The sequence below is a fragment of the Heterodontus francisci genome, chromosome 4 (assembly GCF_036365525.1).
Source record: "Heterodontus francisci isolate sHetFra1 chromosome 4, sHetFra1.hap1, whole genome shotgun sequence".
Taxonomy (NCBI): Eukaryota; Metazoa; Chordata; class Chondrichthyes; order Heterodontiformes; family Heterodontidae; genus Heterodontus; species Heterodontus francisci.
The window spans coordinates 13,903,153-13,930,694 of record NC_090374.1 but is presented as its reverse complement, the minus strand read 5'-3'; the positions used below and the strand labels follow the sequence as shown (position 1 = coordinate 13,930,694).

The 27,542-nt window shown below is 45.6% G+C and overlaps 1 protein-coding gene across 3 annotated transcripts in view; it reads right to left on the bottom strand.

Annotated features, from left to right (window-relative positions):
• hmgcs1 (3-hydroxy-3-methylglutaryl-CoA synthase 1 (soluble)) overlaps window positions 1-27,542 on the bottom strand; it is a 96,757-nt gene that overhangs the window by 17,864 nt on the left and 51,351 nt on the right. Inside the window, exon 1 of one of the 3 annotated variants that reach the window (XM_068029166.1) lies at window positions 10,787-10,980. The exons of the other annotated variants lie outside the window; for them this stretch is intronic. Within the exon in view, the coding sequence (XP_067885267.1) occupies window positions 10,787-10,932 (146 nt within the window). The 5' untranslated portion in view covers window positions 10,933-10,980. Of the gene's footprint in view, window positions 1-10,786; window positions 10,981-27,542 lie in introns of those variants that run through there. 3 annotated transcript variants of the gene reach the window in all.

The window sequence follows — 27,542 nt, the reverse complement described above, 5'->3', positions numbered from 1 at the left end:
TGGGGAGGGGGGGGGAAAAGAGAGGGGAGGGGGGGGAAAAGAGAGGGGAGGGGGGGGAAAAGAGAGGGGAGGGGGGGGAAAAGAGAGGGGAGGGGGGGAAAAGAGAGGGGAGGGGGGGAAAAGAGAGGGAGGGGGGGAAAAGAGAGGGGAGGGGGGGAAAAGAGAGGGGAGGGGGGGAAAAGAGAGGGGAGGGGGGGAAAAGAGAGGGGAGGGGGGGGAAAAGAGAGGGGAGGGGGGGGAAAAGAGAGGGGAGGGGGGGAAAAGAGAGGGGAGGGGGGGGAAAAGAGAGGGGAGGGGGGGAAAAGAGAGGGGAGGGGGGGGAAAAAGAGAGGGGAGGGGGGGAAAAAAGAGAGGGGAGGGGGAAAAAGAGAGGGGAGGGGGGGAAAAAGAGAGGGGAGGGGGGGAAAAAGAGAGGGGGGGCATTGAGAAGGGAGGGGAGGGCGTTGAGAGGGGGGGGGAAAAAGAGAGAGGGGGCGTTGAGAGGGGAGGGGAGGGGAGGGGGGGGGAAAAGAGAGAGGGGGGGCGTTGAGAGGGGAGGGGGGGCGTTGAGAGGGGAGGGGGGGAGGAGGAGGGGAGATGGGAAGAGGGAGAAACTCAGTGCCACCAGGAGTTGATGCTTTCGGAGAGCAAAGGCAGTATCTACACAGAAAATAAAATCCCGGGACTATTTTACATGCCACACTTTGCTATTTGGCATTTATTTTATTTAGAGATACAGCACTGAAACAGGCCCTTCGGCCCACCGAATCTGTGCTGACCAACAACCACCCATTTATATTAATCCTACATCACCCCATATTCTCTACCACATCCCCACCTGTCCCTATATTTCCCTACCACCTACCTATACTATTTACCTATCAACCTGCAAGTCTTTGGCTATGGGAGGAAACCGGAGCACCCGGCGGAAACCCACGCAGACACAGGGAGAACTTGCAAACTCCGCACAGCCATAACTGAATCCAGGTCGCTGGAGCTGTGAGGCTGCGGTGCTAACCACTGCGCCACCGTGCCGCCCCATGTGGGGAGCAGGGGAATATCAGACAAATCCTCAATTACAGAGAAGAGATAGCAAGTGGAACTTGGTTGTATTGTGAGCCATTGGAAAGCAAGTGAGTGCTATCAATGTACCACACGCCAAAAGGGAGATGAAAGCTAAATCCCTTTAGCTATTCCTCTACAAATATATATAGACATGCTGAGGATGATTGTCCAGAGGGGAAAGCAGCAGCACCCAACACCACCTCCCCACCGCCCCTGCAATAACCAGTGAAAGGTTGACCAATAGCTATGTGTTGAAAGTTAAGTAACATCACAAACCCTAGAAATCTGAAACACAGCAGGAAATGCCCTACTACCTTCACCCCACCGTTACTGCAATGCCTTCAATTGTGTTGACCTGTGAGCTCTCGAGTTCCCTCCCTAAACCTTACCATCTTCTCAAACCGATCTCTTTGACTGCTCCTCCTCTCATTATCTTCTTGGCTCAGTGCCCATTTTTGTTGATCACACTCCTGTGAAGAACCCTAGGATGTTTCCCAACATATAAAGGTACTAGATAAATTACAAATTGTTGTTTTTGTTAAAAGAGCTGGGCCAGTCAGCTTCTGAAAGGGAAAAAGGCAGGAAATGCTAGGTGGATAAAAGCAAAATACTGCGGATGCTGGAAATCTGAAATAAAAACAAGAAATGCTGGAACCAGTCAGCAGGTCTGGCAGCATCTGTGGAAGAGAAGCAGAGTTAACGTTTCGGGTCAGTGACCCTTCTTCGGAATGCTAAGTGGAGCCTGGCCATCAGTGCCCCACCCAAAAGATTAACCCACCTGTTCCTTGTTGATGCTTTTGTGTCTTCCCAAGATGTGTCTGCTTTCAGCTCAGGAGCTGCTGAGTCAGCCCTGCCTCTGCCAGCTGCATGGAAGGAACATGTAGCAGACGAGGGACTGAGCTGCATGAAGACCTTGCCCGAAGGAGTGGGGAACTACCTGCATGGCAGTAGCTGGCTTTTCCCCCATTATAACCACCAGTGCCCCTGCTGCAATGGATTCAGTGTTCTCAACAACCCAGCACACTATCACAGCTGCTCGTTCTCTACCTTCCCCTTCACAAATCCCACCATTGCCACCAGGCTGATACAGAAAATCCATTCCCACACCACCCTCCCCCAGCCCCCTGCCCCACCTAAAGTCACACTGGATCTAAAATCTCCCACCTTGTACAATGTCTGACATTACAACTGTGACTACATATCAAAAGTGGCTTATGACACTTAGGGACACCAAGGATGTGATAGGCGCTAAATAAATGCAAGTATTTTGTAGGATACATTATTTTTCCAGTCGAGCTTTGGTGGTGATGCTGCACCAGCCTACAGTCTCTGCTGAAAGAGTATAAGATTACAGCTCCATCTGCATTTCCGATCTTGGCATAAACAAGTGATGACTTAACAGTGAACTAACCTCCTTCTGCCAATGATTCAGTGGATAAACTGACTGACTAAGAAAAGTTAGTTGCTAGGTAACTAAGCCTATCATTTCTGGGAAAACTCGATTTTCAAAACACCACAATAGAGGAACATGCAAGCAAACTGCAAAATGAGAATTTGTCCCCCACCTACTCTAAAGGGCTGGATTGCAATTTCAGTGACTTGTGCAAGGGAAATCCCACTATGAGAAGGTTACAATAGCTGCCAAGCCGGGAGAAAATGAAGGGAGGGAGAAATAGAAAGGCTAGGATGGGGAAATCAAAGAAGGATGGCCCTGACACCAAATCCTTCAATTCTTTAAGTACCCTAGTATCCATGGGATATCAACCCAACAACCACTGGCTGCAGCTGTATACACACATGCACACACAAAGATTTGTATTTACATAGCCTCTTTCACGACCTCAGCAAGTACCAGGTGCTTTGTACACATGCATGCAGGCACAAAAATAAGCTTGCATTTATATAGCGCCTTTCGTGACTTCAGGATGTCTCAAAGCACTTCACAGCCACTGAAGTACTTTTGAAGTGTAGTCACTGCTGTAATGTAGAAAAGGCAGTAATCAATTTGCGCATAGCAAGCTCCCACAAACAGCACCGCGAATCTGATTAGATCATTTATTCAAGTGGTATTCTTTCCAAATAGTGCCAAAGCACCTTTTATGTCCACCAGAGAGGGTGGAGACTCAATTTATTGTACCTCCAACATTGCAGGGTAAATCCTGGCTACTCAACCCAAACCAGGCTTGACCCAACTACGTGTCGGGGTCGGGCTGGGTCGATATTGCGAGTCCAGCGTTCGGGCTCGGGTCGGGTTGGACAGTGCTGCCTCCGGGAACTCACTGGATCAGGCTCACCCTAGATTCCCCACAACACCATCTGCAGGAATAGCTGGCTGCCAGAACGGATGAACGATAGTCATGTCAGGTCGGGTTGGGTTTCAATTTTATACCCGAGCAGGCCTTTAGTGCAGGGCTCTCTCAGTAATACGCTGCAGTTCTAGCTGAGATTATGTGCTCAAGTCTTTGCAGTTAAACCTGAATCCACAATCTTCTGACTCAGGGCTTTATAAATAGAAGCATAGAGTACAAACGCAAGGAAAATATGAATATAAGAACAAAAGAAGTAGGAGCAGGAATAGGCCATTCAGCCCCTCAAGCCTGCCCCGCCATTCAATAAGATCATGGCATATCTGTCCCAGGCCTAAACTTCTCTTTCGGGCCTGCTCCACCTAAGCCTCGACTCCCCGATATTTCAAAAATCTATCTACCTCCTCCTTAAATACAATTAGTGACCTAGCTTCCACAACTCTCTGAGGCAGAGAATTCCAGAGATTCAGCACCCTCTGAGAAGAAATTCCTTCGCATCTCAGTTTTAAATGTGTGACTCCTTATTCTGTAACTATGTCTCCTCGTTCGAGATTCCCCCACTAGTGGAAACATCTTCTCAACATCTATCCTGTCAAGCTCCCTAAAAATCATATATGTTTCCATAAGATCACCTCTCATTCTTCTAAACTTCAATGAATAAAGGCCTAACCTGTTTAGCCGTTCTTGATAAGACAACCCCTTCATCCCAGGAATCAGCCTAGTGAACCTTTTCTGAACTGCCTCCAAGCTAGTATATCCTTCTTTAAATACGGGGACCAAAACTGTACGCAGTACTCCAGGTGTGGCCTCACCAACACCCTGTACAGTTATGACAAGACTTCCCTATTTTTAAACTCTAACCCCCCTAGCAATAAAGGCCAAATTTCCATTTGCCTTCCTAATTACTTGCTGCACCTGCATGCTAACCTTTTGTGTTTCATGTACAAGAACACCCAAATCCCTCTGTACTGCAGTATTTTGTAGTCTTTTTCCATCTAAATAATAATCTGCCTTTTTATTCTTCCTACCAAAGTGGATGACCTCACACTTTCCCACACTGAACACCATCTGCCAAGTTTTTGCCCACTCACTTAACCTATCTATATCCCTTTGCAGATTCTTTGTGTCCTCATCACAACATGCCCTCCCACCTATTTTTGAATCAGCAGCAAATTTGGATGCTCTACACTCTGTCCCTTTCTCTAAGTCATTAATATAGATAGTAAATAGTTTTTTTTTAAATTCATTCATGGGATGTGGGTGCTGCTGGCCAGGCCAGCATTTATTGCCCATCCTTAATTGCCCTTGAGAAGGTGGTGGTGAGCTCCCTTCTTGAACCACTGCAGTCCATGTGGGGTAGGTATACCCACAGTGCTGTTAGGAAGCGAGTTCCAGGATTTTGACCCAGCGACAGTGAAGGAACGACGATATAATTCCAAGTCAGGATGGTGTGTGACTTGGAGGGGAACTTGCAGGTGGTGGTGTTCCCATGCATTTGCTGCCCTTGTCCTTCTAGTTGGTAGAGGTCGTGGATTTGGAAGGTGCTGTCTAAGGAGCCTTGATGCATTGCTGCAGTGCATCTTGTAGATGGTACACACTGCTGCCACTGTGCGTTGGTGGTGGAGGGAGTGAATGTTTGTGGATGGGGTGCCAATCAAGCAGGCCGCTTTGTCCTGGATGGTGTCGAGCTTCTTGAGTGTTGTTGGAGCTGCACCCATCCAGGCAAGTGGAGAGTATTCCAGTACACTCTTGACTTATGCCCTGTAGATGGTGGATAGGCTTTGGGGAGTCGGGAGGGGAGTTACTCGCCACAGGATTCCTAGCTTCTAACCTGCTCTTGTAGCCACGGTATTTATATGGTTACTCCAGTTCAGTTTCTGGTCAATGGTAGCCCCTAGGATGTTGATAGTGGGGGGATTCAGAGATGGTAATGCCATTGAATGTCATGGGAAGATGGTTGGATTCTCTCTTGTTGGGGATGGTCACTGTCTGGCACTTGTGTGGTATGAATGTTACTTGCCACTTATCAGCCAAAGCCTGGATATTGTCCAGGTCTTGCTGCATTTCTACACGGACTGCTTCAGTATCTGAGGAGTCATGAATGGTGAACATTGTGCAATCATCAGCGAACATCCCCACTTCTGACCTTATGACTGAAGGTCATTGATGAAGCAGTTGAAGATAGTTGGGCCTAGGACACTACCCTGAGGAACTCCTGCACTGATGTCCTGGAGCTCAGATGATTGACCTCCAACAACCATCTTCCTTTGCGCTAGGTACGACTCCAATCAGCGGAGAGGTTTTCCCCCGATTCCCATTGACCTCAGTCTTTCTAGGGCTCCTTGATGCCATACTCGGTCAAATGCTGCCTTGATGTCAAGGGCAGTCACTCTCACCGCTACATCTGAACCAGAGGGGGCCTAGCATCCTTGCTGGCGAATTTGCTAGTGCTGTTGGGAGGATTTTAAACTAATTTGGCAGGGGGAGGGGACGCAGACTCCTAGCAGAATAGGGACACAGCTAAACACAGGAAAGTAAACAAGTCAGAGGGAATACAATGAGAGATGTTTCAAGGGAGTAAGACCAGGATGGATGGCCTCTACTTTAATGCCAGGAGTATTACAGGTAAAACGGATGAGTTAAGGGCAAGAATTGACACGTGGAATTGTGATATAGTAGCCATCACGGAGACAGAGTTGAGGGAGGGGCAGGATTGTCAGCTCAATATCCCGGGATATCGAATCTTCAGGCGAGACAGAGGAGGGGGATATTTGTGGAGCCACCTCCTCCAGTCAGTTGTTTAATTGTCCACCACCATTCACGGCTGGATGTGGCAGGACTGCAAAGCTTAGATCTGATCCATTGGTTTTGGGATCGCTTAGCTCTGTCTATTGCATGCTGCTTATGCAGTTTGGCACACATAGTCCTGTGTTGTAGCTTCAACAGGTTGACACCTCATTTTGATGTATGCCTGGTGCTGCTCCTGGCATGCCCTCCTGCACTCTTCATTGAACCAGGATTGGTCTCCTGGCTTGATGGCAATGTACAGTGGGGGATATGCAGAGCCATGTGGTTATAGATTGTGGTTGAGTACAATTCTGCTGCTGCTGATGGCCCACAGCACCTCATGGAAGCCCAGTTTTGCACTGCTAGATCTGTTCGAAATCTATCCCATTTCGCACGGTGGTAGTGCCACACAACACGAAGGAGGGTATCCTCAATGTGAAGGCAGGAATTAGTCTCCACAACGCCTGTGCGGTGGTCACTCCTATCTGCGGCAGGTAGATTGGTAAGGACGAGGCCAAGTATGTTTTCCCCTCTTGTTGGTTCCTTCACCACCTGCCGCATACCCAGTCTAGCAGATATGTCCTTTAGGACTCGGCCAGCTCGGTCAGTAGTGGTGCTACCGAGTCACTCTTGATGATGGACATTGAAGTCCCCCACCCAAAGTACATTCTGTGCCCTTGCCACCCTCAGTCCTTCCTCCAAGTGGTGTTCAACATGGAGGAGTACTGACTCATCAGCTGAGGGAGGGCAGTGGTAATCAGCAGGAGGTTTCCTTGTCCATGTTTGACCTGATGTCGATGTTGAGGACTCCCAGGGCAACTCCCTTCCTACTGTATACCACTGTGCCGCCACCTCAGCTAGGTCTGTCCTGCTGATGGGACAGGACATACCCAGGGATGGTGATGACAGTGTCTGCGACATTGTCTGTTAGGTATGATTCCGTGAGTATGACTATGTCAGGCTGTTGCTTAACTAGTCTGTGGGACAGCTCTCCCAACTTTGGCACAAGCCCCCAGATGTTAGTAAGGAGGACTTTGCAGGGTCGACAGGGCTGGGTTTGCCATTGTCGTTTCCGGTGCCTAGGTCGATGCCGGGTGGTCCGTCCAGTTTCATTCCTTTTTATTGACTTCGTAGCGGTTGGATACAACCGAGTGGCTTGCTAGGTCATTTCAGAAGTCATGTAAGAGTCAACCACATTGCTGTGGGTCTAGAGTCACATGTAGGCCAGACCAGGTAAGGACAGCAGATTTCCTTCCCTAAAGGGGAACCAGATGGGTTTTTACAACAATCGACAATGGTTTCATGGCCTTCATTAGACTAGGTTTTTAAATTCCAAATTTATTAATTGCATTCTGTTGTGGTGTGATTCGAATCCATGCCCCCAGAGCAATACCCTGGGTCTCTGGATTACTAGTCCAGTGACAATACCACTACACCACTGCCTCTCCACAGTTGAGGCCCTAGGACCAATCCTTGTGGCACCCCACTAGTAACTGCTTTCCAACCTGAAAAAGACCCATTGATCCCAACTCTCTGCCTTCTGTGTGTTAGCCAGTCCTCAATTCATGCCAACACATTACCGCCAATACCCTGAGCTCTTATTTTGTGCAATAACCTTTTATGTGGCACCTTATCAAACGCCTTCTGAAAATCCAAATTCACTACATCTCCTAGTTTCCCTTTATCCACTCTGTTTGTTATATCCTTAAAGAGCTCCAACAAATTTGTCAAACATGATTTCCTTTCCATAAAACCATGTTGACTCTGTTTGACTGCATTGTTTTTCTAAATGCCCTGCAATTTCTTCCTTAATAATGCACTCTAGCATTTTCCCCAATGACTGATGTTAAGCTAACTGGTCTATAGTTTCCTGCTTTCTGTCTCCCTCCTTTCTTGAATAGGGATGTCACATTAGCGGTTTTCCAATCCGCTGGTACCCTACAGTGAGTTTTGGTATATTATGACCAATGCCGCCACTATCTCTGCAGCCACTTCTTTTAAAACCCTTGGATGCAGGCCATCAGGTCCTGATGACTGTCTGCCTTTATCCCATCAGTATGTCCAGCACCTTTTCTCTCGTGATAGAGATTGTTACAAGTTCCTCCATCCCATTTACACCTTGCTCATCTATTATTGTTGGTATGTTTATAGTGTCCTCCACCGTGAAGACTGATGCAAAATATTGGTTTAAATTATCTGCCATTTCCCTGTTCCCTGTTATTAATACCCCAGTCTCATCCTCTAAGGGTCCCACACTTACTTTAGCTACTCTCTTCCTTTTAATATACCCGTAGAAGCTCTTACTGTTTTTATATTTCTTTCCAATTTACTCTCCATCAATTTTCTCCCTCTTTATTAGTTTTTTAAGTCATCCGCTGCTGGTTTCTAAAAACTTCCCAATCTTCTGGGCGGCACAGTGGTTAGCACTGCAGCCTCACAGCTCCAGCGACCCGGGTTCGGTTCTGGGGTACTGCCTGTGTGGAGTTTGCAAGTTCTCCCTGTGGCCGCATGGGTTTCCTCCGGGTGCTCCGGTTTCCTCCCACATGCCAAAGACTTGCGGGTTGATAGGTAAATTGACCATTGTAAAAAAAAAACATTGCCCCTTGTGTATGTAGGTGGTAGGAGAATTGAGGGAAGGTGGGGACGTGTGAGGGAAAAAGGTGGGGATGTGCGAGGGAAAATGGTGGGGACGTGCGAGGGAAAACGGAATTAATGTAGGATTTGTATAAAAATGGGTGGTTGATTGTCGGCGCGGACTCGGTGGGCCGAAGGACCTGTTTCGGTGCTGTATGACTCGATGACTCTGTCCTACCACTCATTTTCGCCACATTGTACACCTTTGTTTTTGATTTGATACTCCCCTTAACTTCCTTTGTTAATCACGGGTGGTTCATCGTTCTCATCAAGTCCTTCCTGCTGACTGGAATAAATGTTTGCTGAGTGTTATGAAATATCTGCTTAAAAGTCTGCCACTGCTCATCTACTGACTTCCCCTGTAGTATATCTTCCCAGCCCACTTGAGACAACTCTTTCTTCATACCTCTGTAGTTGCCCTTGTTTAAGTTGAAGACACTGGTTTGAGACCCAAGTTGCTCACCCTCAAACTGAATTTGAAATTCTACCATGTTATGTTCACTTCCCCCGAGAGGATCCTTAACTACGAGATCTCTTATTAATCCTACCTCATTGCACATTACCAAATCTAAAACCTGTTCCCTGGTAGGTTCTGTAACATATTGCTCCAAGTAACAATCCCTGAGGCACTCTACAAATTCGTCTTCTATGCTAACCATGCCAATTTGACTTGTCCTGTCGATATGCAGATTAAAATCACCAATAATTGCAGTGCTCTTCTTACACGCCTCCATTATTTCCCGATTAATATCTTGTCCTACGGAGAGGCAACTCTTCGGGGGCCTACAGACCACTCCCACTCGTGATTTCTTTCCCTTGCTATTCCTTATTTCCACCCAAACTGATTCTACATCACAATCTATTACACCTATATCATTACACACAACTGCACTGATCCCTTCCTTTAATAACAAACCTACCGCACCTCCTATTCCTTTCTGCCTATTTTTCCGGAACACCGAATATCCTTGAACATTAAAATTCCAGTCCTGGTCATCCTGCAACCATGTCTCAGTGACAGCTATCAAATCATATTCATTTATTTCTATCTGTACCGTCAGCTCATCTATCTTGTTACAAATGCTACCTGCATTCAGATAAACAGCCTTAAGCTTTGACTTTTTACCATTTTTACCGACACTGGTTCCAATTTCTGCTGTACTCTTGTGTTTGTATTCTCTGTCCCTTCCTGTCGCTCTCTAATTAATGTATGCAAAACACAAAAGCAAAATACTGCAGATGCTGAAAATCTGAAATAAAGACAGAAAATGCCGGAAATACTCAGTAGGTCAGGCAACATCTGTGGAGAGAAAAACAGAGTTAACGTTCAAACATTCAGATGCTGCTGACCTGAGTATTTTTAACATTTTCTGAAGTGATGAATTTATAAAAATCTGGTTTGGCTTCAACCGAAGTATTGTGTCCATTTCTGGGCACCAATCTTTAGGAAGGATGGGAAGGTATTAGAGAATGTGCAGAAAAGATTCCAGGAGTGAGTGACTTCAGTTACGTGGATAGATTGGAGAAGCTGGGGCTGTTCTCCTTGGAGGAAAGATTAAGAGGAAATTTGATAGAAGCATTCAACAGAATGAGGGGTCTGGACAAAGTACGTAGAAAGAAACTGATCACATTGGCGGAAGGCTCAAGAACTAGAGGACAACGATGTAAGGTGATTGGCGAAAGAACGAACAGTGAGATAAGGAATTTTTTTTTTTTTAAAAACACAGCGAGTGGTTAGGATCTGGAATGCACTGCCTGAAAGTGCAGTGGAGACTGATTCACAACTGGCTATCAAAAGGGAACTGGTTAAGCACCTGAAGAGAGAAAATACGCAAGGCTATGGGGAAAGGGTGGCAGAAAATGGGACTAGTGGAGTTACTCTTACAGAGAGCTGGCAAAGACACAATGGATGGATGGCCTCCTTCTGTTATTCTGGAGACAGGAACGCTACCCACTGAGACATGGCTGACACAATCATGCATGTAAGCCACCTTCCCCATCACTGCAAAACCTACCTCCTCATTGCTGGAAACTTAACCTTGACAGCTGCTTGTAGGATAGTTGTAGAAATGATCCTTCCACAGTGGGAGCCAAAGTTTTGTCCAGCACACGTGTGTTCCGAGCATACAAAACGGCTGAGTCTGGCAACAGCACGGAACATTTTGTGCGAGTGTTTATGTGTGTGAGAGGCACCAGAGATACAGCAACTCTGAGCATCCAGTGTCACAGCCTGTATTTATACAGCTCCCGAGGACACACCTCTTCATCCCAGTACATGTTGTACAGTGTATCAAAGGTCAATAGTCACCGTCCAACAAAGCAGTCCCAGTAACTAATGAATCATTTACCCATTGGTCTGGCACTTAGCCTACTGATTACAAGCAAACTAACCTTTCCTCTACTTTCAATACGCCATTCACAGAAACAAAAACTTGAAAAGTAGTTAAATCTGGTAACACTCCTTCCATTTGAGAGAGAAAATAGGAAGGCACCCATTCTCCGGAATCAATCTGCAGAGTGGTTCACAAGTTACTTATGAAATCCAGGCCATCCCTCCCAATGCCGGACTGAGGGATCCTTGCAGTGTAAATGGAAAAAAAGTACTGGCATTCTGGAAGTAGGAGATCGAATGTGTCAGGGGTCTGCAACACCTGAATCCATCTATTGGTAATACTGTTCAGCTCAGCCACTCCGTATTGGTGTTTATCCTCCACAGGAGCCCTAATCTGTGCCCACCCTGTTTGCATATTCCTTTTCCCCCACCCCACTTTCCCTTCACCACCTTAAATGTTGCTGCAGTCTCTGCTTCAATCACTAATACCACAATTAGTTATTTCACAGCCTCACACCCATCTCAACAAGAGAGACTCTCTATCCTAAATCTCTCAGTTGCTATGCTCTGAAATTTATTAAGAGTCACTGTCTTAAATCCTTATTGGGAAGCAAATCTAACCTCACTGCAATAACACCCACACCACCACCCTGCATTTAAGAACAAACAAAGAACAGTACAGCACAGCAACAGGCCGTTCGGCCCTCCAAGTCTGCGCCGATCTAGATGCCTGCCTAAACACCTTCTGCACTTCCGGGGCCCATATCCCTCTATTCCCTTCCTATTCATGTATTTGTCAATATGTCTCTTAAACGTCACTATCGTATCTGCTTCCACCACCTTCCCTGGAAGCATGTTCTAGGCACTCACCACCCTCTGTGTAAAAAAAAAAAACTTGCCTCGCACATCCCCTCTAAACTTTGCCCCTCGCACCTTAAACCGATGTCTCCTAGTAACTGACTCTTCCACCATGGGAAAAAGCTTCTGACTATCCACTCTGTCCATGCCGCTCATAACTTTGTAAACCTCTATCACGTCGCCCCTCCACCTCCGTCGTTCCAGTGAAAACAATCCGAGTTTTTCCAACCTCTCCTCATAGCTAATGCCATTTCTCCGCCCAAGTCTCCAACCAATCTATATCCTGCTGTATCCTCTGACAATCCTCATCACTATCCGCAACTCCACCAACCTTTGTGTCGTCCGCAAACTTACTAATCAGACCAGCTACATTTTCCTCCAAATCATTTATATATACTACAAACAGCAAAGCTCCCAGCACTGATCCCTGCGGAACACCACTAGTCACATTCCTCCATTCAGAATATTGTAACTTTCAAAGCATCAAAACATTCCAAGGCAGGTAATCAAACAAAACTTGATCCTGATCCACCTAAGGAGATATTAGGACACGTGATTAACACAAACATACAAATTAGGAGCAGGAGTAGGCCACTTGGCCCCTGGAGCCTACTGTGCCATTCAGTAAGTTCATGGCTGAACTTATTACTCCACATCCCTGCCTACCTCTGATAACCTTTCACCCCCTTGCGTATCAAGAATCGATCTACCTTTGCATTAAAAATATTCCAAGTCTCTGTTTCCACCGTCTTTTGAGGAAGAGTTCCAAAGACTCACAACACTCAAGAGGAAAAAAAAATTCTCCTCTTCTCTTATTTTTAAACAGTGACCCCGAGTTCTAGATTCTCCCACAAGGGAAACATCCTTTTCACATCCGTTCTGTCAAGACCCCTCAGGATCTTATATGTCTCAATCAAGTCACCTCTTACTGTTCTGAACTCCAGCAAATACAAGCCTAGCCTGTCCAATCTTTCCTCATAGGACAGCCCGCCCATTCCAGGTATTAGTCTAGTTAACCTTCTCTGAACTGCTTCCAACGCATTTACATCCTTCCTTAAATAAGGAGATCAATACTGTACACAGTACTCCAAATGTGGTCTCACCAATGCCCTGTATAACTGAAGCATAACATCCCTGCTTTTGTATTTTGGAATTCTCTACCCCAGACAGTTGTGGAGGCTAGATCACTGAAAGTATTTAAAGAGGAGGGAGATAGATTTTTGAAATATCTGGGAGTTGAGGGCTATAAGGAGCTGGCACGAAAGAGGAGTTGAGGTCTGAGGCAGATCAGACATGATCGTATTGAATGGCGGGGCAGGCTTGAGGGACCGAAGGGCCTACTCCTGCTCCTATTTCGTATGTTTTTATGACCCAAAAAGGAGCCTACTCTGTTTCCTGTTAGCTAATCAATCTTCTATCCATGCCAATATGTTACCCCCTACACCATGAGCTTTTACTTTTTGCAATAACCTTTGATGTAGCACCTTATCAAATGCCTTCTGGAAATCTAACTATATTTATTTATTTTTTTTAATTTAGAGATACAGCACGGAAACAGGCCCTTCGGCCCACCGAGTCTGTGCCGACCAACAACTACCCATTTATACTAATCCTACATTAACCCCATATAATACACCCACCGGTTCACTTTCATCCACATCACATGTAAGTTCCTCAAAGAACTCCAATAAATTGGTTAAACATTATTTCCCTTTCACAAAACCATGTTGACTCTGCCTGATTATCTTGAATTTTTCCAAGTGTCCTGCTATAACGTCTTTAATAATAACTTCTAATATTTTCCCTAAGACAGATGTTAAGCTAACTGGCCAAAAGTTTCCTGCTTTCTGTCTCCCTTTTGAATAAAGGAGTTACATTCGCTATTTTCCAATCTAATGGAACCTTTCCCAAATCTAGGGAATTTTTGGAAAATTAAAACCAACGCATCAACTGTCCCACTAGCCACTTTTTTTTTAAGACCCGAAGATGAAGTCCATCAGGACAAATGGTTGGTCAGGGGTTGGTTTTAAAAAGCATCAAAGGAGAGAAGTTAAGAGAGGGAATTCCAGGGTTTAGGCTTAGGCCTCGCGATCTCGTTCTTGACTAGGATGAAGTCATTTCATAACTGTGCCAGTGCCACTGGCACCTGACACTCCAATCTCATGTTGCTACCATGCATCGGACTGAGAACACTGTGGGCTCAATTTTTAAAAATTTGTTCATGGGATGTGGGTGTCGCTGGCTAGGCCAGCCCATCCCAAACTGCCCTCGATAAGAAGGTGGTGAGCCATCTTCTTGACCTGCTGCAGTCCATGTGGGGTAGGTACATCCACAAAGCTGTTAGGAAGGGAGTGCCAGGATTTTGACCCAGCGACCGTGAAGGAACGGCGATATAGTCAGGATGATATTTGGCTTGGAGGGGAACTTGCAGGTGGTGGTGTTCCCATGCATCTGTTGTCCTTGCCCTTCTAGGTGGTACAGGCCATGGGTTTGGAAGGTGGGAACCTTGCAGCAGTGCATCTTGTAGATGGTACACACTGCTGCCACTGTGCGTCGGTAGTGGAGAGAGTGAATATTTGCGGATGGGGTGCCAATCAAGCGGGCTGCTTTGTCCTGGATGATGTCGAGCTTCTTGGGTGTTGTTGGAGCTGCACCCATCCAAGCAGGTGGAGAGAATTCCTTCACACTCCTGACTTGTGCCTTGTAGCTGGTGGACAGGCTTTGGGGAGTCAGGAGCTGAGATACTCGCTGCAGGATTCCTAGCCTCTGACCTGCTCTTGTAGCCATGGTATTTATATGGCTACTCCAGTTCAGTTTCTGGTCAATGGTAACCCCCAGGATGTTGATAGGGGGGGGGATTCAGCGATGGTAATGCATTGAATGCCAGGGGAGATGGTTAGACTCTCTCATGTTGGAGATAGTCATTGCCTGGCATTTGTGTGGCACGAATGTTACTTGCCACTTATCAGTCCAAGCCTGGATATTGCCCAGGTCTTGCTGCCTTTCTACATGGAATGCATCAATATCTGAGGAATGGTACTGAACAATGTGCTATTGTCATGGCCCTGTAGATGTTATTCTCCGGGGAATATGTGGTGTGTCTTAAACGCTGGGAAAGGAGACACACTGCTTTAAGAACCTGCAAGCTTCAGGAGTTAAAGAGAAAATGCCTTTTGGTTGCTGCTGGATACAACCATATGGAGGGAGAACCAACCAGCATCAGAGAATGCATCCTGGTTACCCGGCAACAGCCATTCGGAGACTGCGATTCAAAAGAGTGTATTCTCGTTACCTTGGATACAGCCACTTGGACTGAGCATCAAGCAAAACTTCTGTTAGAATTCAATTTTGCATTGGCTTTTTAGTTGAAGACAGTTTGTTCCAACAGAACACAGACAGTACCTGAAAGAGCTCTCAGGCATTTAAACTGAAGGAAGAAAATTCTAAAAAGTCAAGCCAAAACAGAGATCTCTGATAATTTAAACTGAAGGAAGGAAAGCATCATTTACTGCTGGAATTAGACTATGGACTGTTCTATTCTGGAGGAAGCATTTTTCCCCCCCATTGGACGCTGTGAGGACACAACATTGGACTGTAAATTTGCAAGGACTCTAATTTTTTCCATTGTAAATGTTGTTTATATCTCCATAGCGTTTAAGAATGTAGTTTTTTCTGAATAAATAGTTAATTTGATTTAAAGACATCTGGTTTGGCCAATCTCATTCGGGGATTAATAGATGTTACAATTTGGAAAGTTAAAATGATACGTTAGGTGATCTGTGGAGGGACGGGATTGAATTAACAGAGCGTTTCTCCCACCACAATCAGAATCGTATATTTTAATTGGGGACACTATCAGCAAACATCCCCAAATCTTACCTCAAGATTGAAGGAAGGACATTGATCAAGCAGCTGAAGATGGTTGGGCCTAGGACAGTACCCCGAGGAACTCCTGTGGTGATGTCCTGCAGCTGAGATGATTGACCTCCAACAACTACAAGCATCTTCCTTTGCACTAGGTACAACTCCAACCAGCGGAGAGCTCCCCCCCACCCCCTCCCCACCCGATTCCCACTGACTAATTTTTCTAGGGCTCCTTGATCAAATGCTGCCTTAATGTCCAGGGCAGTCACTCTCACCTCACCTCTGGAGTTCAACTCTTTTGTCCATGTTTGAACCAAGGCTGTAATGAGATCAGGAGCAGAGTGGCAATGGCAGAGCCCAAACGGAGCGTCACTGAGCAGGTTATTGCTAAGCAAGTGCTGCCTGATAGCCCTGTCAACAACACCTTCCATTACCTTACCGATGATCAAGAGTAGACTAATGATGTGGTAATTGGCCGGGTTGGATTTGTTCTGCTTTGTATGTACAGGACATACTTGGGCAATTTTCCACATTGCTGGGTAGATATCATTGTTGCAGTTGTGTGGTCCCACTCCAGGAACATAATCCAGGTTGACACTCCCAGTGCAATACTGAGGGAGTGCTACACAGTCCAGGGATGGGGGGTGCTATCTTCCATTTGACACATCATGCAGATCAGATGATTTAAACCCGGTCTGCCTTCTCAAGTGCATGTAATAGATCCCAAGGCATTATTTGAAGAATGTGAAAATTCTCCCCAGTATCTTGGCCAACATTTACCCTTCAACCATAACATCAAAGCAGATCAGATTATTCATCTCGGTCGCTGTTGGTCTGCCCTTACTGTGTACAATTTGCTGTGTGTTTGTTGATGAAGCAGTGACTATGATTCCAAAATATATCATTGTCTGTGGGGCATTTTGGGGCACTGGAGGATGTGAAAAGGGGCCACGTTTCTTTCTAGCAAATCGTAGAAAGTTGACCTGCTACAGCCGTCTGAAAACTTTGCTTTCCTCCAATTCTAGCCTCTTGTGCACCCCGATTTCCTTCACCCACCACAGTGGTTGAGCTCGAAGCACTGGAATTCCCTCCCTAAACCGCTCCGCCTCTTTCTCCTCCTATAAGACATTCCTTAAAACCTACCTCTGATCAAGCTTTTGGTCACCTGTCCAGATATCTCCTTCTGAGACTCTGTCAAATTTTGTTTGATAACACTCCTGCGAATAGGATGTTTTACTATGCTAACGGCGCGATGTATATACAAGTTGCTGTGGTGCTGCCACTTGGAAACCCTAATATCAGAACTCTAGTCAGGACCAGCACAGTGCACAAGTAGCAAACAATGGTAATAAACCAGTGTGTGACTGCTCAATGATGCTGCGGGGAACACATCACCTTACTGGCTGGGAATAAAAATCACTCAGTCAGGCTCTCAGGTAAACATCATACAAATAAAAGAATAATTTCCCTCCTGTGCACAGTGCTCCACCCAGCAAGGCTGCATGTTTCTGATTTGTAAGCTCCCTAAATAACAAAAGCAGAGAGGAACTTTGCATAGGACATAGCTAATGCACACGGAATTTGCAAAATGAGAAGTGCAACAAGTTACTACAGATCTCTGATGTGCTGTTGGTCTGTAAAGTTGCAGCCGAGGAGAAGGGTGGGAGTATTGACTGACAGAAAATACAAGACTGGCCAGTTCCAAACTCCAACCCACTAAACAGACAGACATACAAAGAAAAGGAGCAAGCGATCTCAGCTAGCCTGTGCTCAGAATCCCTGGACACAATTTTAATGCTAGTAAAATAAGTTTTGTGCTGCCAATATCCTTCCCTGGTAACTTATTCTACAGCTCAATTAGAATGGCGTAAAAATAAAACAGGAAGGGTGGCTCAACCGTGGCTTACGAAAGAAATTAGGGATAGTATTAGATCCAAGGAGGAGAAATATAAAATGGCCAGAACCAGCAGCAAACCTGAGGATTGGGAATTTAGAATTCAGCAAAGGAGGACAAAGGGATTGATTAAGAGGAGGAAAACAGTATGAGTGTAAGCTTGCAGAGAACATAAAAACTGACTGTAAAAGTTTCTATAGCTATGTAAAGAGAAAAAGATTAGTGAAGACATATGTAGGTCGCTTACAGTCAGAAACGGGGGAATTTATAATGGGGAACAAAGAAATGGCAGAACAATTAAATACATACTTGGTGGTTCTGTCTTCACAAAGAAGGACACAAATTATCTCCCAGAAATGTTGGGGAACATAGGGTCCAGTGAGAAGGAGGAACTGTATGAAATCAGTATTAGTAGGGAAATGGTGTTAGGGAAATTGATGGGATTGAAGGCTGATAAATCCCCAGGGCCTGATAATCTACATTCCAGAGTACTTAAGGAAGTGGCCCTTGAAATAGTAGATGCATTGCTGGTCATTTTTCAATATTCTAGACTCTGGAACAGTTCCAGCAGATTGGAGGGTAGCTAATGTAACCCCACTATTTAAAAAAGGAGGTAGAGATAAAACAGGGAATTATAGACCGGTTAGCCTGACATCAGTAGTGGGGAAAATGCTAGCCCATTATAAAAGATGTAATAGCAGAGCACCCTGAGGCACAGTGTGGCTTTCGTGCAGAGAGATCGACCGTTGACATGCTGTTCTCCCTTCATCAGATACAGGAGAAATGCCGCGAACAACAGATGCCCCTGTACATTGCTTTCATTGTTCTCACCAAAGCCTTTGACCTCGTCAGCAGACGTGGTCTCTTTAGACTACTAGAAAAGATTGGATGCCCACCAAATCTACTAAGTATTATCACCTCATTCCATGACAATATGAAAGGTACAATTCAACATGGCAGCTCATCAGACCCCTTTCCTATCCTGAGTGGCGTGAAACAGGGCTGTGTTCTCGCACCTACACTGTTTGGAATCATCTTCTCCCTGCTGCTCTCACATGCGTTCAAGTCTTCAGAAGAAGGAATTTTCCTCCACACAAGATCAGGTGGCAGGTTGTTCAACCTTGCGCATCTTAGAGCGAAGACCAAAGTACGGATGGTCCTCATCAGGGAACTCCTCTTTGCTGACGATGCTGTATTAACATCTCACACTGAAGAGTGTCTGCAGAGACTCATCGACAGGATTGCGGCTGCCTGCAATGAATTTGGCCTAACCATCAGCCTCAAGAAAACGAACATCATGGGACAGGACGTCAGAAATGCTCCATCCATCAATATTGGCGACCACGCTCTGGAAGTGGTTCAAGAGTTCACCTACCTAGGCTCAACTATCACCAGTAACCTGTCTCTAGATGCAGAAATCAACAAGCGCATGGGAAAGGCTTCCACTGCCATGTCCAGACTGGCCAAGAGTGTGGGAAAATGGCGCACTGACACGGAACACAAAAGTCGAGTGTATCAAGCCTGTGTCCTCAGTACCTTGCTCTATGGCAGCGAGGCCTGGACAATGTATGTCAGCCAAGAGCGACGTCTCAATTCATTCCATCTTCGCTGCCTCCGGAGAATACTTGGCATCAGGTGGCAGGACCGTATCTCCAACACAGAAGTCCTCGAGGCGGCCAACAACCCCAGCTTACACACACTACTGAGTCAGCGGCGCTTGAGATGGCTTGGCCATGTGAGCCGCATGGAAGATGGCAGGATCCCCAAAGACACATTGTACAGCGAGCTCGCCACTGGTATCAGACCCACCGGCCGTCCATGTCTCCGCTTTAAAGACGTCTGCAAACGCAACATGAAGTCCTGTGACATTGATCACAAGTTGTGGGAGTCAGTTGCCAGCGTTCGCCAGAGCTGGCGGGCAGCCATAAAGGTGGGGCTAAAGTGTGGCGAGTCGAAGAGACTTAGGAGTTGGCAGGAAAAAAGACAAAAGCGCAAGGGGAGAGCCAACTGTGTAACAGCCCCGACAAACAAATTTTTCTGCAGCACCTGTGGAAGAGCCCGTCACTCTAGAATTGGCCTTTATAGCCACTCCAGGCGCTGCTCCACAAAACACTGACCACCTCCAGGCGTGTATCCATTGTCTCTCGAGATAAGGAGGCCAAAGAAGAATAGCAGAGCACTTGGAAGACAGCGAGACCTGGGTGTCCTTGTGCAACAGTAGCTGAAAGTAAGCATGCAGGTGCAGCAGGCAATTAAGAAGGCAAATGGTATGTTGGCCTTCATAGCGAGAGGATTCAAGTACAGGAGCAAGGATGTCTTGCTGCAATTATACAAGGCCTTAGTGAGACCACATCTGGAGTATTGTGTGCAGTTATGGTCTACTTATCTGAGGAAGGAGGTTCTTGCTATGGAGGAAGTGCAGCAAAGGTTCACCAGACTGATTCCTGGGATGGCAGGACTGACGTGTGAAGAGAGATTTGGGGTCGATTAGGCTTTTATTTGCTAGAGTTTAGAAGAATGAAAGGGGATCTCATAGAAACCTACAAAATTCTAACAGGACTGGACAGACTCGATGCAGGAGGGATGTTCCCGATGGCGGGGGAGTCCAGGACCAGGGGTCACAGTCTAAGGATAATGGGGAAGCCATTTAGGACTGAGGTGAGGAGAGATTTCTTCACCCAGAGAGTGGTGAACCTGTGGAATTCTCTACCACGGAAAGCAGTTAAGGCCAAATCATTAAATATATTCAAAGAAAGAGTTAGATATAGTTCTTAGGGCTAATGGGATCAAGGGATACAGGGAGAAAGCGGGAACAGGGTAGTGAGTTTGGACGATCAGCCATGATTGTATTGAATGGCGGAGCAGGCTCGAAGGGCTGAATGGCCTACTCCTGCTCCTATTTTTCTATGCTTCTATAGGAATTTTACAGACCATCACACTTGTGCAAGCCCTCTGAAAGAGATAGCCACTTAGTCCCATTCCCCTTTTAAACTTTCCTTTTTTGGGCAGCATGGTGGAGCAGTGGTTAACACTGCAGCCTCACAGCTCCAGCGACCTGGGTTCGGTTCTGGGTACTGCCAATGCGGAGTTTGCAAGTTCTCCCTGTGACCACATGGGTTTCCGCCCACAGACAAAGACATGCAGGTTGATAGATAAATTGGCCATTGTAAATTGCCCCTAGTGTAGGTAGGTGGTAGGAGAATTGAGGGAAGGTGGGGATGTGGTAGGGAATACGGGATTAATGTAGGATTAGTATAAATGGGTGGTTGATGGTCGGCACAGACTCGGTGGGCTGAAGGGCCTGTTTCAGTGCTGTATCTCTCTCTGACTCTAAATATTTCTGCTTCCCTTGAAGAAGCGATGATAGATCTGCTTCCACTGCTGTTTCAGGTGCAGCATTCCATGTCCCAAGAACCCTCTTCTGCAGTCCCTTTAATGACAATCTTAAACTCATGCCCTCTAGTGACTCACCAACCCATGGAAGTAGGTTTTTGCAGATTCTCATCAAGACCCATCGAAGTGAAAAAGTTACACTTGACTCCTCGTTACTCCTAATTCTTAATCCTCGACAAAGTTTCTGAATTCACCTTGAGCACGTTAAGGCTCCTGTTCGATAAAATAAACCTGCAACTTTCATTTCAGGTCAAGCATGTGCCAAAGTCCTTTTAAGAATTTTCAAAAAGAGCTCTCACCAGTTCAATAGATAAAGGAATGTACAATCGGGGCCATAAAGATTGCAGTTGCAGATCTGCATAGGTGATCTCCATCAAGTTAGCAGTACCAATGCTTTAATTGGCCTGAATGGCCTTGAGTAATGGATGTTTTTGCACTTTATCACTTATCTAGTAACTCTTTCTGGCTTGTACAACAGGCCAGGACATTTTTCAGCTCACAGGTGAAGGAACCATACCCAAGGAAGGACTAATGTTGAAAGGGAAAGCGATCAATTAAACCTAATTGTCAAAAGAACCAGAAGACAAGAGGAATTTATTTTCTGAACACAGCAAGTTGTGATCTGGAATATGCTGCCTAAAAAGGCAGTGGAAACAGATTCAGTAGTAACTTTCAAAAGGGAACTGAATAAATACTTGAAGGGAAAAAATTTGCGGGGGCTACGGACAAGAGACGGGGAAATGGGAGACTAATCGGATAGCTCCTTCAAAGAGCCAGCACAGGCACGATGGGCCAAATGGCCAGCTGTGCTCTGTGATATAGGAACATAGGAACAGGAGTAGGCCATTCAGCCCCTCGAGCCTGTCCCGCCATTCAATGAGATCATTGCTGACCCGCGGCCTAACTCCATATACCTGCCTTTGGCCCATATCCCTTAATATCTTTGCTTAACAAAAATCTATCCATCTCAGACTTAAAATTAACAACTGTTCTAGCTTCAACTACTGTTTGTGCGAGAGAGTTCCAAACCTCTACCACCCTTTGAGTGAAGTGCTTCCTAACATCTCTCCTGATTGGTCTGGCCCTAATTTTTAGACTATGCACCCTAGTTTTAGAATCTCCAACCAGTAGAAATAGTTTATCTTTACCTAACCTGTCTTTTCCTGTTAATATCTTGAAGATTTCGATCAGATCACCCCTTAACCTTCTAAATTCTAGCGAAAACAGGCCTAATTTGTGTAATCTCTCCTCGTAACTTAACCCCTGTAGTCCAGGTATCATTCTTGTAAACCTATGTTGCACTCCCTCCAAGGCCAATATATCCTTCCTAAGGTGTGGTGCCCAGAACTGCTCACAGTACTCCAAGTGGGGTCTAACCAGGGTTTTGTACAGCTGCAGCATAACCTCTGTGTCTTTATACTCCAATCCTCTGGATATAAAGGCTAGCATTCCATTAGCCTTTTTGATTATTTTCTGCACTTGCTCGTGGCATTTTAAAGATCTATGCACCTGAACCCCCAAGTCTCTTTGGACATCCACTGTACTTAATCTCTTCCCACTTAGAAAGTACCCTGCTCTATCCTTTTTTGATCCAAAATGGATAACCTCACACTTGCCCGCATTGAAATCCATCTGCCACAGTTTTGCCCACTCATCTAGTCTGTCAATAAATATGATGATATGATGATGGGGGAGACATTAAGTTAAATGCACACCTTTCAACTTGGGGAATTGGGTTCAAAAGCAAGCTGCCTGATGAGATGGAGGTCTCCTCAATTCGCTAGCTGCAAAGTTCTACATGAAATGAGTTTGGGTAGTGTCGGCAGCCTTCCGGGCTAGCATGGGCCCACGGCACAATACTGAACCAAACACAAATGGCAATCCATTTCAGAGAAGCCACAAGATGGTTTGCTGCAGGAAATGAAAGCATCCAACTGGCAAAGTGGAAAGGAACAGATGACCAGAAGGAGCCCTTCAGTCCCTTGAGCCTGTTCCACCATTCAGTTACAGCATGACTGATCTGTACCTGAACTCCATATCCCTTGATACACTCACCCAACAAAAAAACATCAATATCAGTCTTGAAAGCTCAACTGACCTACAGCATCAAAAGCTTTCTGGGGGAAGAGAATTCCAGATTTCCACCACTCTTTGTGTTAAGAGGTGTTCCTTGATATCGCCCCTCAATAGCCTAGCTTTAATTTTAAGATTATGCCCCGATCTTCTGGACTCTTCCACCAAAGCAAATACTTTCTATCTACTTCCGAGATTGGGGCTGAGGCACGTGGTCAGAGCAAACGGAGCTGGACTCTGTATCTGGTCTGGTGCTTTACATGGACACTGGGAGTAGGAACATAGGACTTAGGGGTAGGAATAGGCCATTCGGCTCTTTAAGCCTGCTCAGCCATTTGATAAGATCATGGTTGGTCTGGCTGTGGTCTCATCTCCACTTTCCTGCCTGCCATCATAACCCTTGTCTATCAAAAATCTATCTAACTCAGCCTTGAATAAACTCAATGACCCAGCCTCCGCTGCTCTTTGGGAAAGAGAGTTCCATAGTTTAACGACCCTTGGAGGAAAAATACATTCTCTGCATCTCCATCTTAAAAGACCTCTTATTTTTAAACTGTGTCCCTTAGTTCTAGTCTCTCCCACAAGAGGAAACATCCTCCACTATCCACCCTATCAAGTCCCCTCAGGAACCTATATGTTTTAATATCATCTCTCATTCTTCTTAACTCCAACAGGTCTCAGCCCAACCTGTTCAACCTTTCTTCATAAAATAAGCCCTTCATGCCAGGAATCAGTTAAGTGAAACTTCTCTGAACTGCTTCCAATGCAATTTTATCCTTCCTTGAGTAAGGAGACCATAACTGTACACAGTACTCCAGATGTGGTCTCACAAGGCCCTGTATAGCTACAGTAAAATTTCCCTACTTTTATACTCTATTCCCCTTGCAATAAATGACAACATTCCATTTGCCTTCCTAATCACTTGCTGTACTAGCATACTAACCTTTTGTGATTCATGTACCAGGACACCCAGATCCCTCTGTACCACAGAGTTCTGCAATCTCTCTCCATTGAAATAGTCTACAGCTTTTCTATTCTTCCTGCCAAAGTGGACAAGATCACATTTTCCCACATTATAATCCATCTGCCAAATTTTTGCCCACTCACTTAACCTCTCTATATCCCTTTGTAGGCTCTTTGTGTCCCCTTGACAACTTACTTCCCTTCCTATCTTGGTGTCATCTGCAAATTTACCACCTATACAGTCGGTCTCTTCATCCAAGTCATTGATATAAATTGTAAACAGTTAAGGTCCCCGGACTGATCCATGTGGCACTCCACTAGTTACACCTTGCCAACCCGAAAAAGACCCATTTATCCCCACTCTCTGCTTCCTGTTAGCTAACCAGTCCTTTATCGATGCTAATATGTTACTTCCTACACCATGTGCTCTTATCTTGTGTAGAAACCTTTTATGTGACACCTTATCAAATGCCTTTTGGAAATCCAAATATACCACATCTATTGGTTCCCTTTTATCCGCCTTGCTTGTTACTTCCTCAAAGAACTCGAATAAATTAAACACAATTTCCCTTTCACAAAATCATGTTGACTCTGTCTGATCCCATTATGATTATCTAAGTATCTTGCTATAACCTCCTTAATAATGTATTCTAGTAATTTCCCTATGACAGATGTTAGGCTAACTGGCCTGAAGTTTCTGTCTCCCTCCTTTCTTGAATAAAGGTGTTATATTTGCTATTTTCCAATCCGCTGGGATCCTTCCAGAAACTAAGGAACTTTGGAAGATTATAACCAAAGCCTTTACTATCTCTGCAGCTGCTTCTTTTAAGACCTTAGCATGCAGGCCATCTGGTCCTGGGGAAATGTCAGCCTTTAGGTGGAATAGTTTTTCCAGCACCTTTTCCCTGGTGATGGTAATTGTTTTAAGTTCCTTCCTCCCTCTCACCTCTTGATTTTCAAGTGTCGTTGGCAGGTTTTTTAAGTCTTCTACAGTGAAAACAGACAAAATATCTGTAAAACATCTCCTCCATTTCCTGTTTTCCATTATCAACTCCCCTGACTCACTCTCCAGATGACCAACACGAGCTTTAGTTACTCTTTTCTTATTTAAATACTTGTAGAAACTCTTACTATCTCTTTTTATATCACTAGCTAGTTTTCTCTCATACACTTTCTCACTCAATTATTTTTGTCATTCTTTGCCAGTTCTTACAATCTGCCCCTCTTACTGACCTACCACTAACCTTTGCAGGTTTGTTCAGTGTTCCTTTTAATTTGATACTAAACTTAACTTCCTTATTTGCCACAGATAATGCAACCTTCTCAAAGAATCATTCTTTCTCACTGGGATAAATCTTTGCTGAGAGTTATTAAATATCTCAAAACTCTCCCACTGCATCTCTACCTTTTAATCTCATTTCCCAGTTCACTTTAGCTTGCTCTGCTTCATAACCTTGTAATTACCTTTATTTTGGATTAAACACCAGTCTTAGACCCACACTTCTCCCTTTCAAACTGAATGTGATGATTGTGGTAGCCTCGAGACTCCTTTACCATGAGGTTACTGATTAGACCTGGTAATGCAATGAGACAGGATTCGAATACCCTACTCCCCAGTTGGCTCCAGAACATATTGCTCTGAGAAATTGTCCTAAATATACTGTGAACTAATTTTCCAGGCTACTTTTGCCAATCAGGTACGCCCAATCTACATGCAGATTAAAGTCACCCATTACTATTGTGGTACCTTTCTTACACGGTCCTTTTATTTCTTCCTGTATCCAAAAAGCAAAAACAAGAGAAAAACAAGATTTAGTCCAAAACATCCAAAGAAAAAAGAATCAATACGAGGACAGCGATTACAGCCTGAAAATTGTTGAACTCAATGTTGAGTTTGGGAGGCTGCAAAGTGCCTCATCAAAAGATGAGTGTTAATCCTCGAGCTTGGACGTGGAGGCTTTGGGGAGGGTACAGAAGAGGTTTACCAGGATGTTGCCTGGTCTGGAGGGCATTAACTATGAGGAGAGGTTGGATAAACTCAGATTGTTTTCACTGGAACGACGGAGGTGGAGGGGCGACATGATAGAGGTTTACAAAGTTATGAGCGGCATGGACAGAGTGGATAGTCAGAAGCTTTTTCCCATGGTGGAAGAGTCAATTACTAGGGGGCATAGGTTTAAGGTGCGAGGGGCAAATTTTAGAGGGGATGTGCGAGGCAAGTTCTTTACACAGAGGGTGGTGAGTGCCTGGAACTTGCTGCCGGGGGAGGTGGTGGAAGCAGGTACGATAGCGATGTTTAACAGACATATTGACAAATACATGAATAGGATGGGAACAAAGGGATATGGTCCCCGGAAGTGCAGAAGGTTCTAGTTTAGGCAGGCATCAAGATCGGCGCAGGCTTGGAGGGCTGAGTGGCCTGTTCCTGTGCTGTTCTTTGTTCTTGCTTTGAGCTTCATTGGAACACTGCAGTAGGCCAAGGACAGACAGGTTAGCATGACAGCAAAATAGAGAATTAAAATGGCAGGCCACCATAAACTTGGGGTCGTGCTTGCAGACTAAACAGAGGTGTTCTGCAAAGTGGTCATAAAATCTGCATCTGGTCTCTCCAATGTAAAGCAGACCGCATTGTGAGCAGCGAATCATCTTCTTCTTTGGCCTCCTTGTCTCTAGAGACAATGGGTAAGCGCCTGGAGGTGGTCAGTTGTTTGTGAAGCAGCGCCTGGAGTGGCTATAAAGGCCAATTCCAGAGTGGCAGACTCTTCCACAGGTGGAGATAAAATTGGTTGACAGGGCTGTTACGCAGTTGGCTCTCTCCTTGCGCTTCTGACTTTTTTCCTGCCAACTACTAAGTCTCTTCGACTCGCCACACTTTAGCCCCGCCTTTATGGTTGCCCGCCAGCTCTGGCGATCGCTGGCAACTGACTCCCACGACTTGTGATCAATGTCACAGGACTTCATGTTGTGTTTGCAGACGTCTTTAAAGCGGAGACAAGGACGGCCGGTGGGTCTGATACCAGTGACGAGCTCGCTGTGCAATGTGTCCTTGGGGATCCTGCCATCTTCCATGCGGCTCACATGGCCAAGCCATCTCAGGCGCCACTGGCTTAGTGGGGTGTATATGCTGGGGATGTTGGCCGCCTCGAGGACTTGTGTTGGAGATACGGTCCTGTTATCTGATGCCAAGGAACTTCCGGAGGCAGCGAAGATGGAATGAATTGATACGTGCTCTTGGCTGATGTACGTTGTCCAGGCCTCGCTGCCGTAGAGCAAGGTACTGAGGACACAGGCTTGATACACTCGGACTTTTGTATTCTGTGCCAGTGCGCCATTTTCCCACACTCTCTTGGCCAGTCTGGACATGGTAGTGGAAGCATTTCCCATGCGCTTGTTG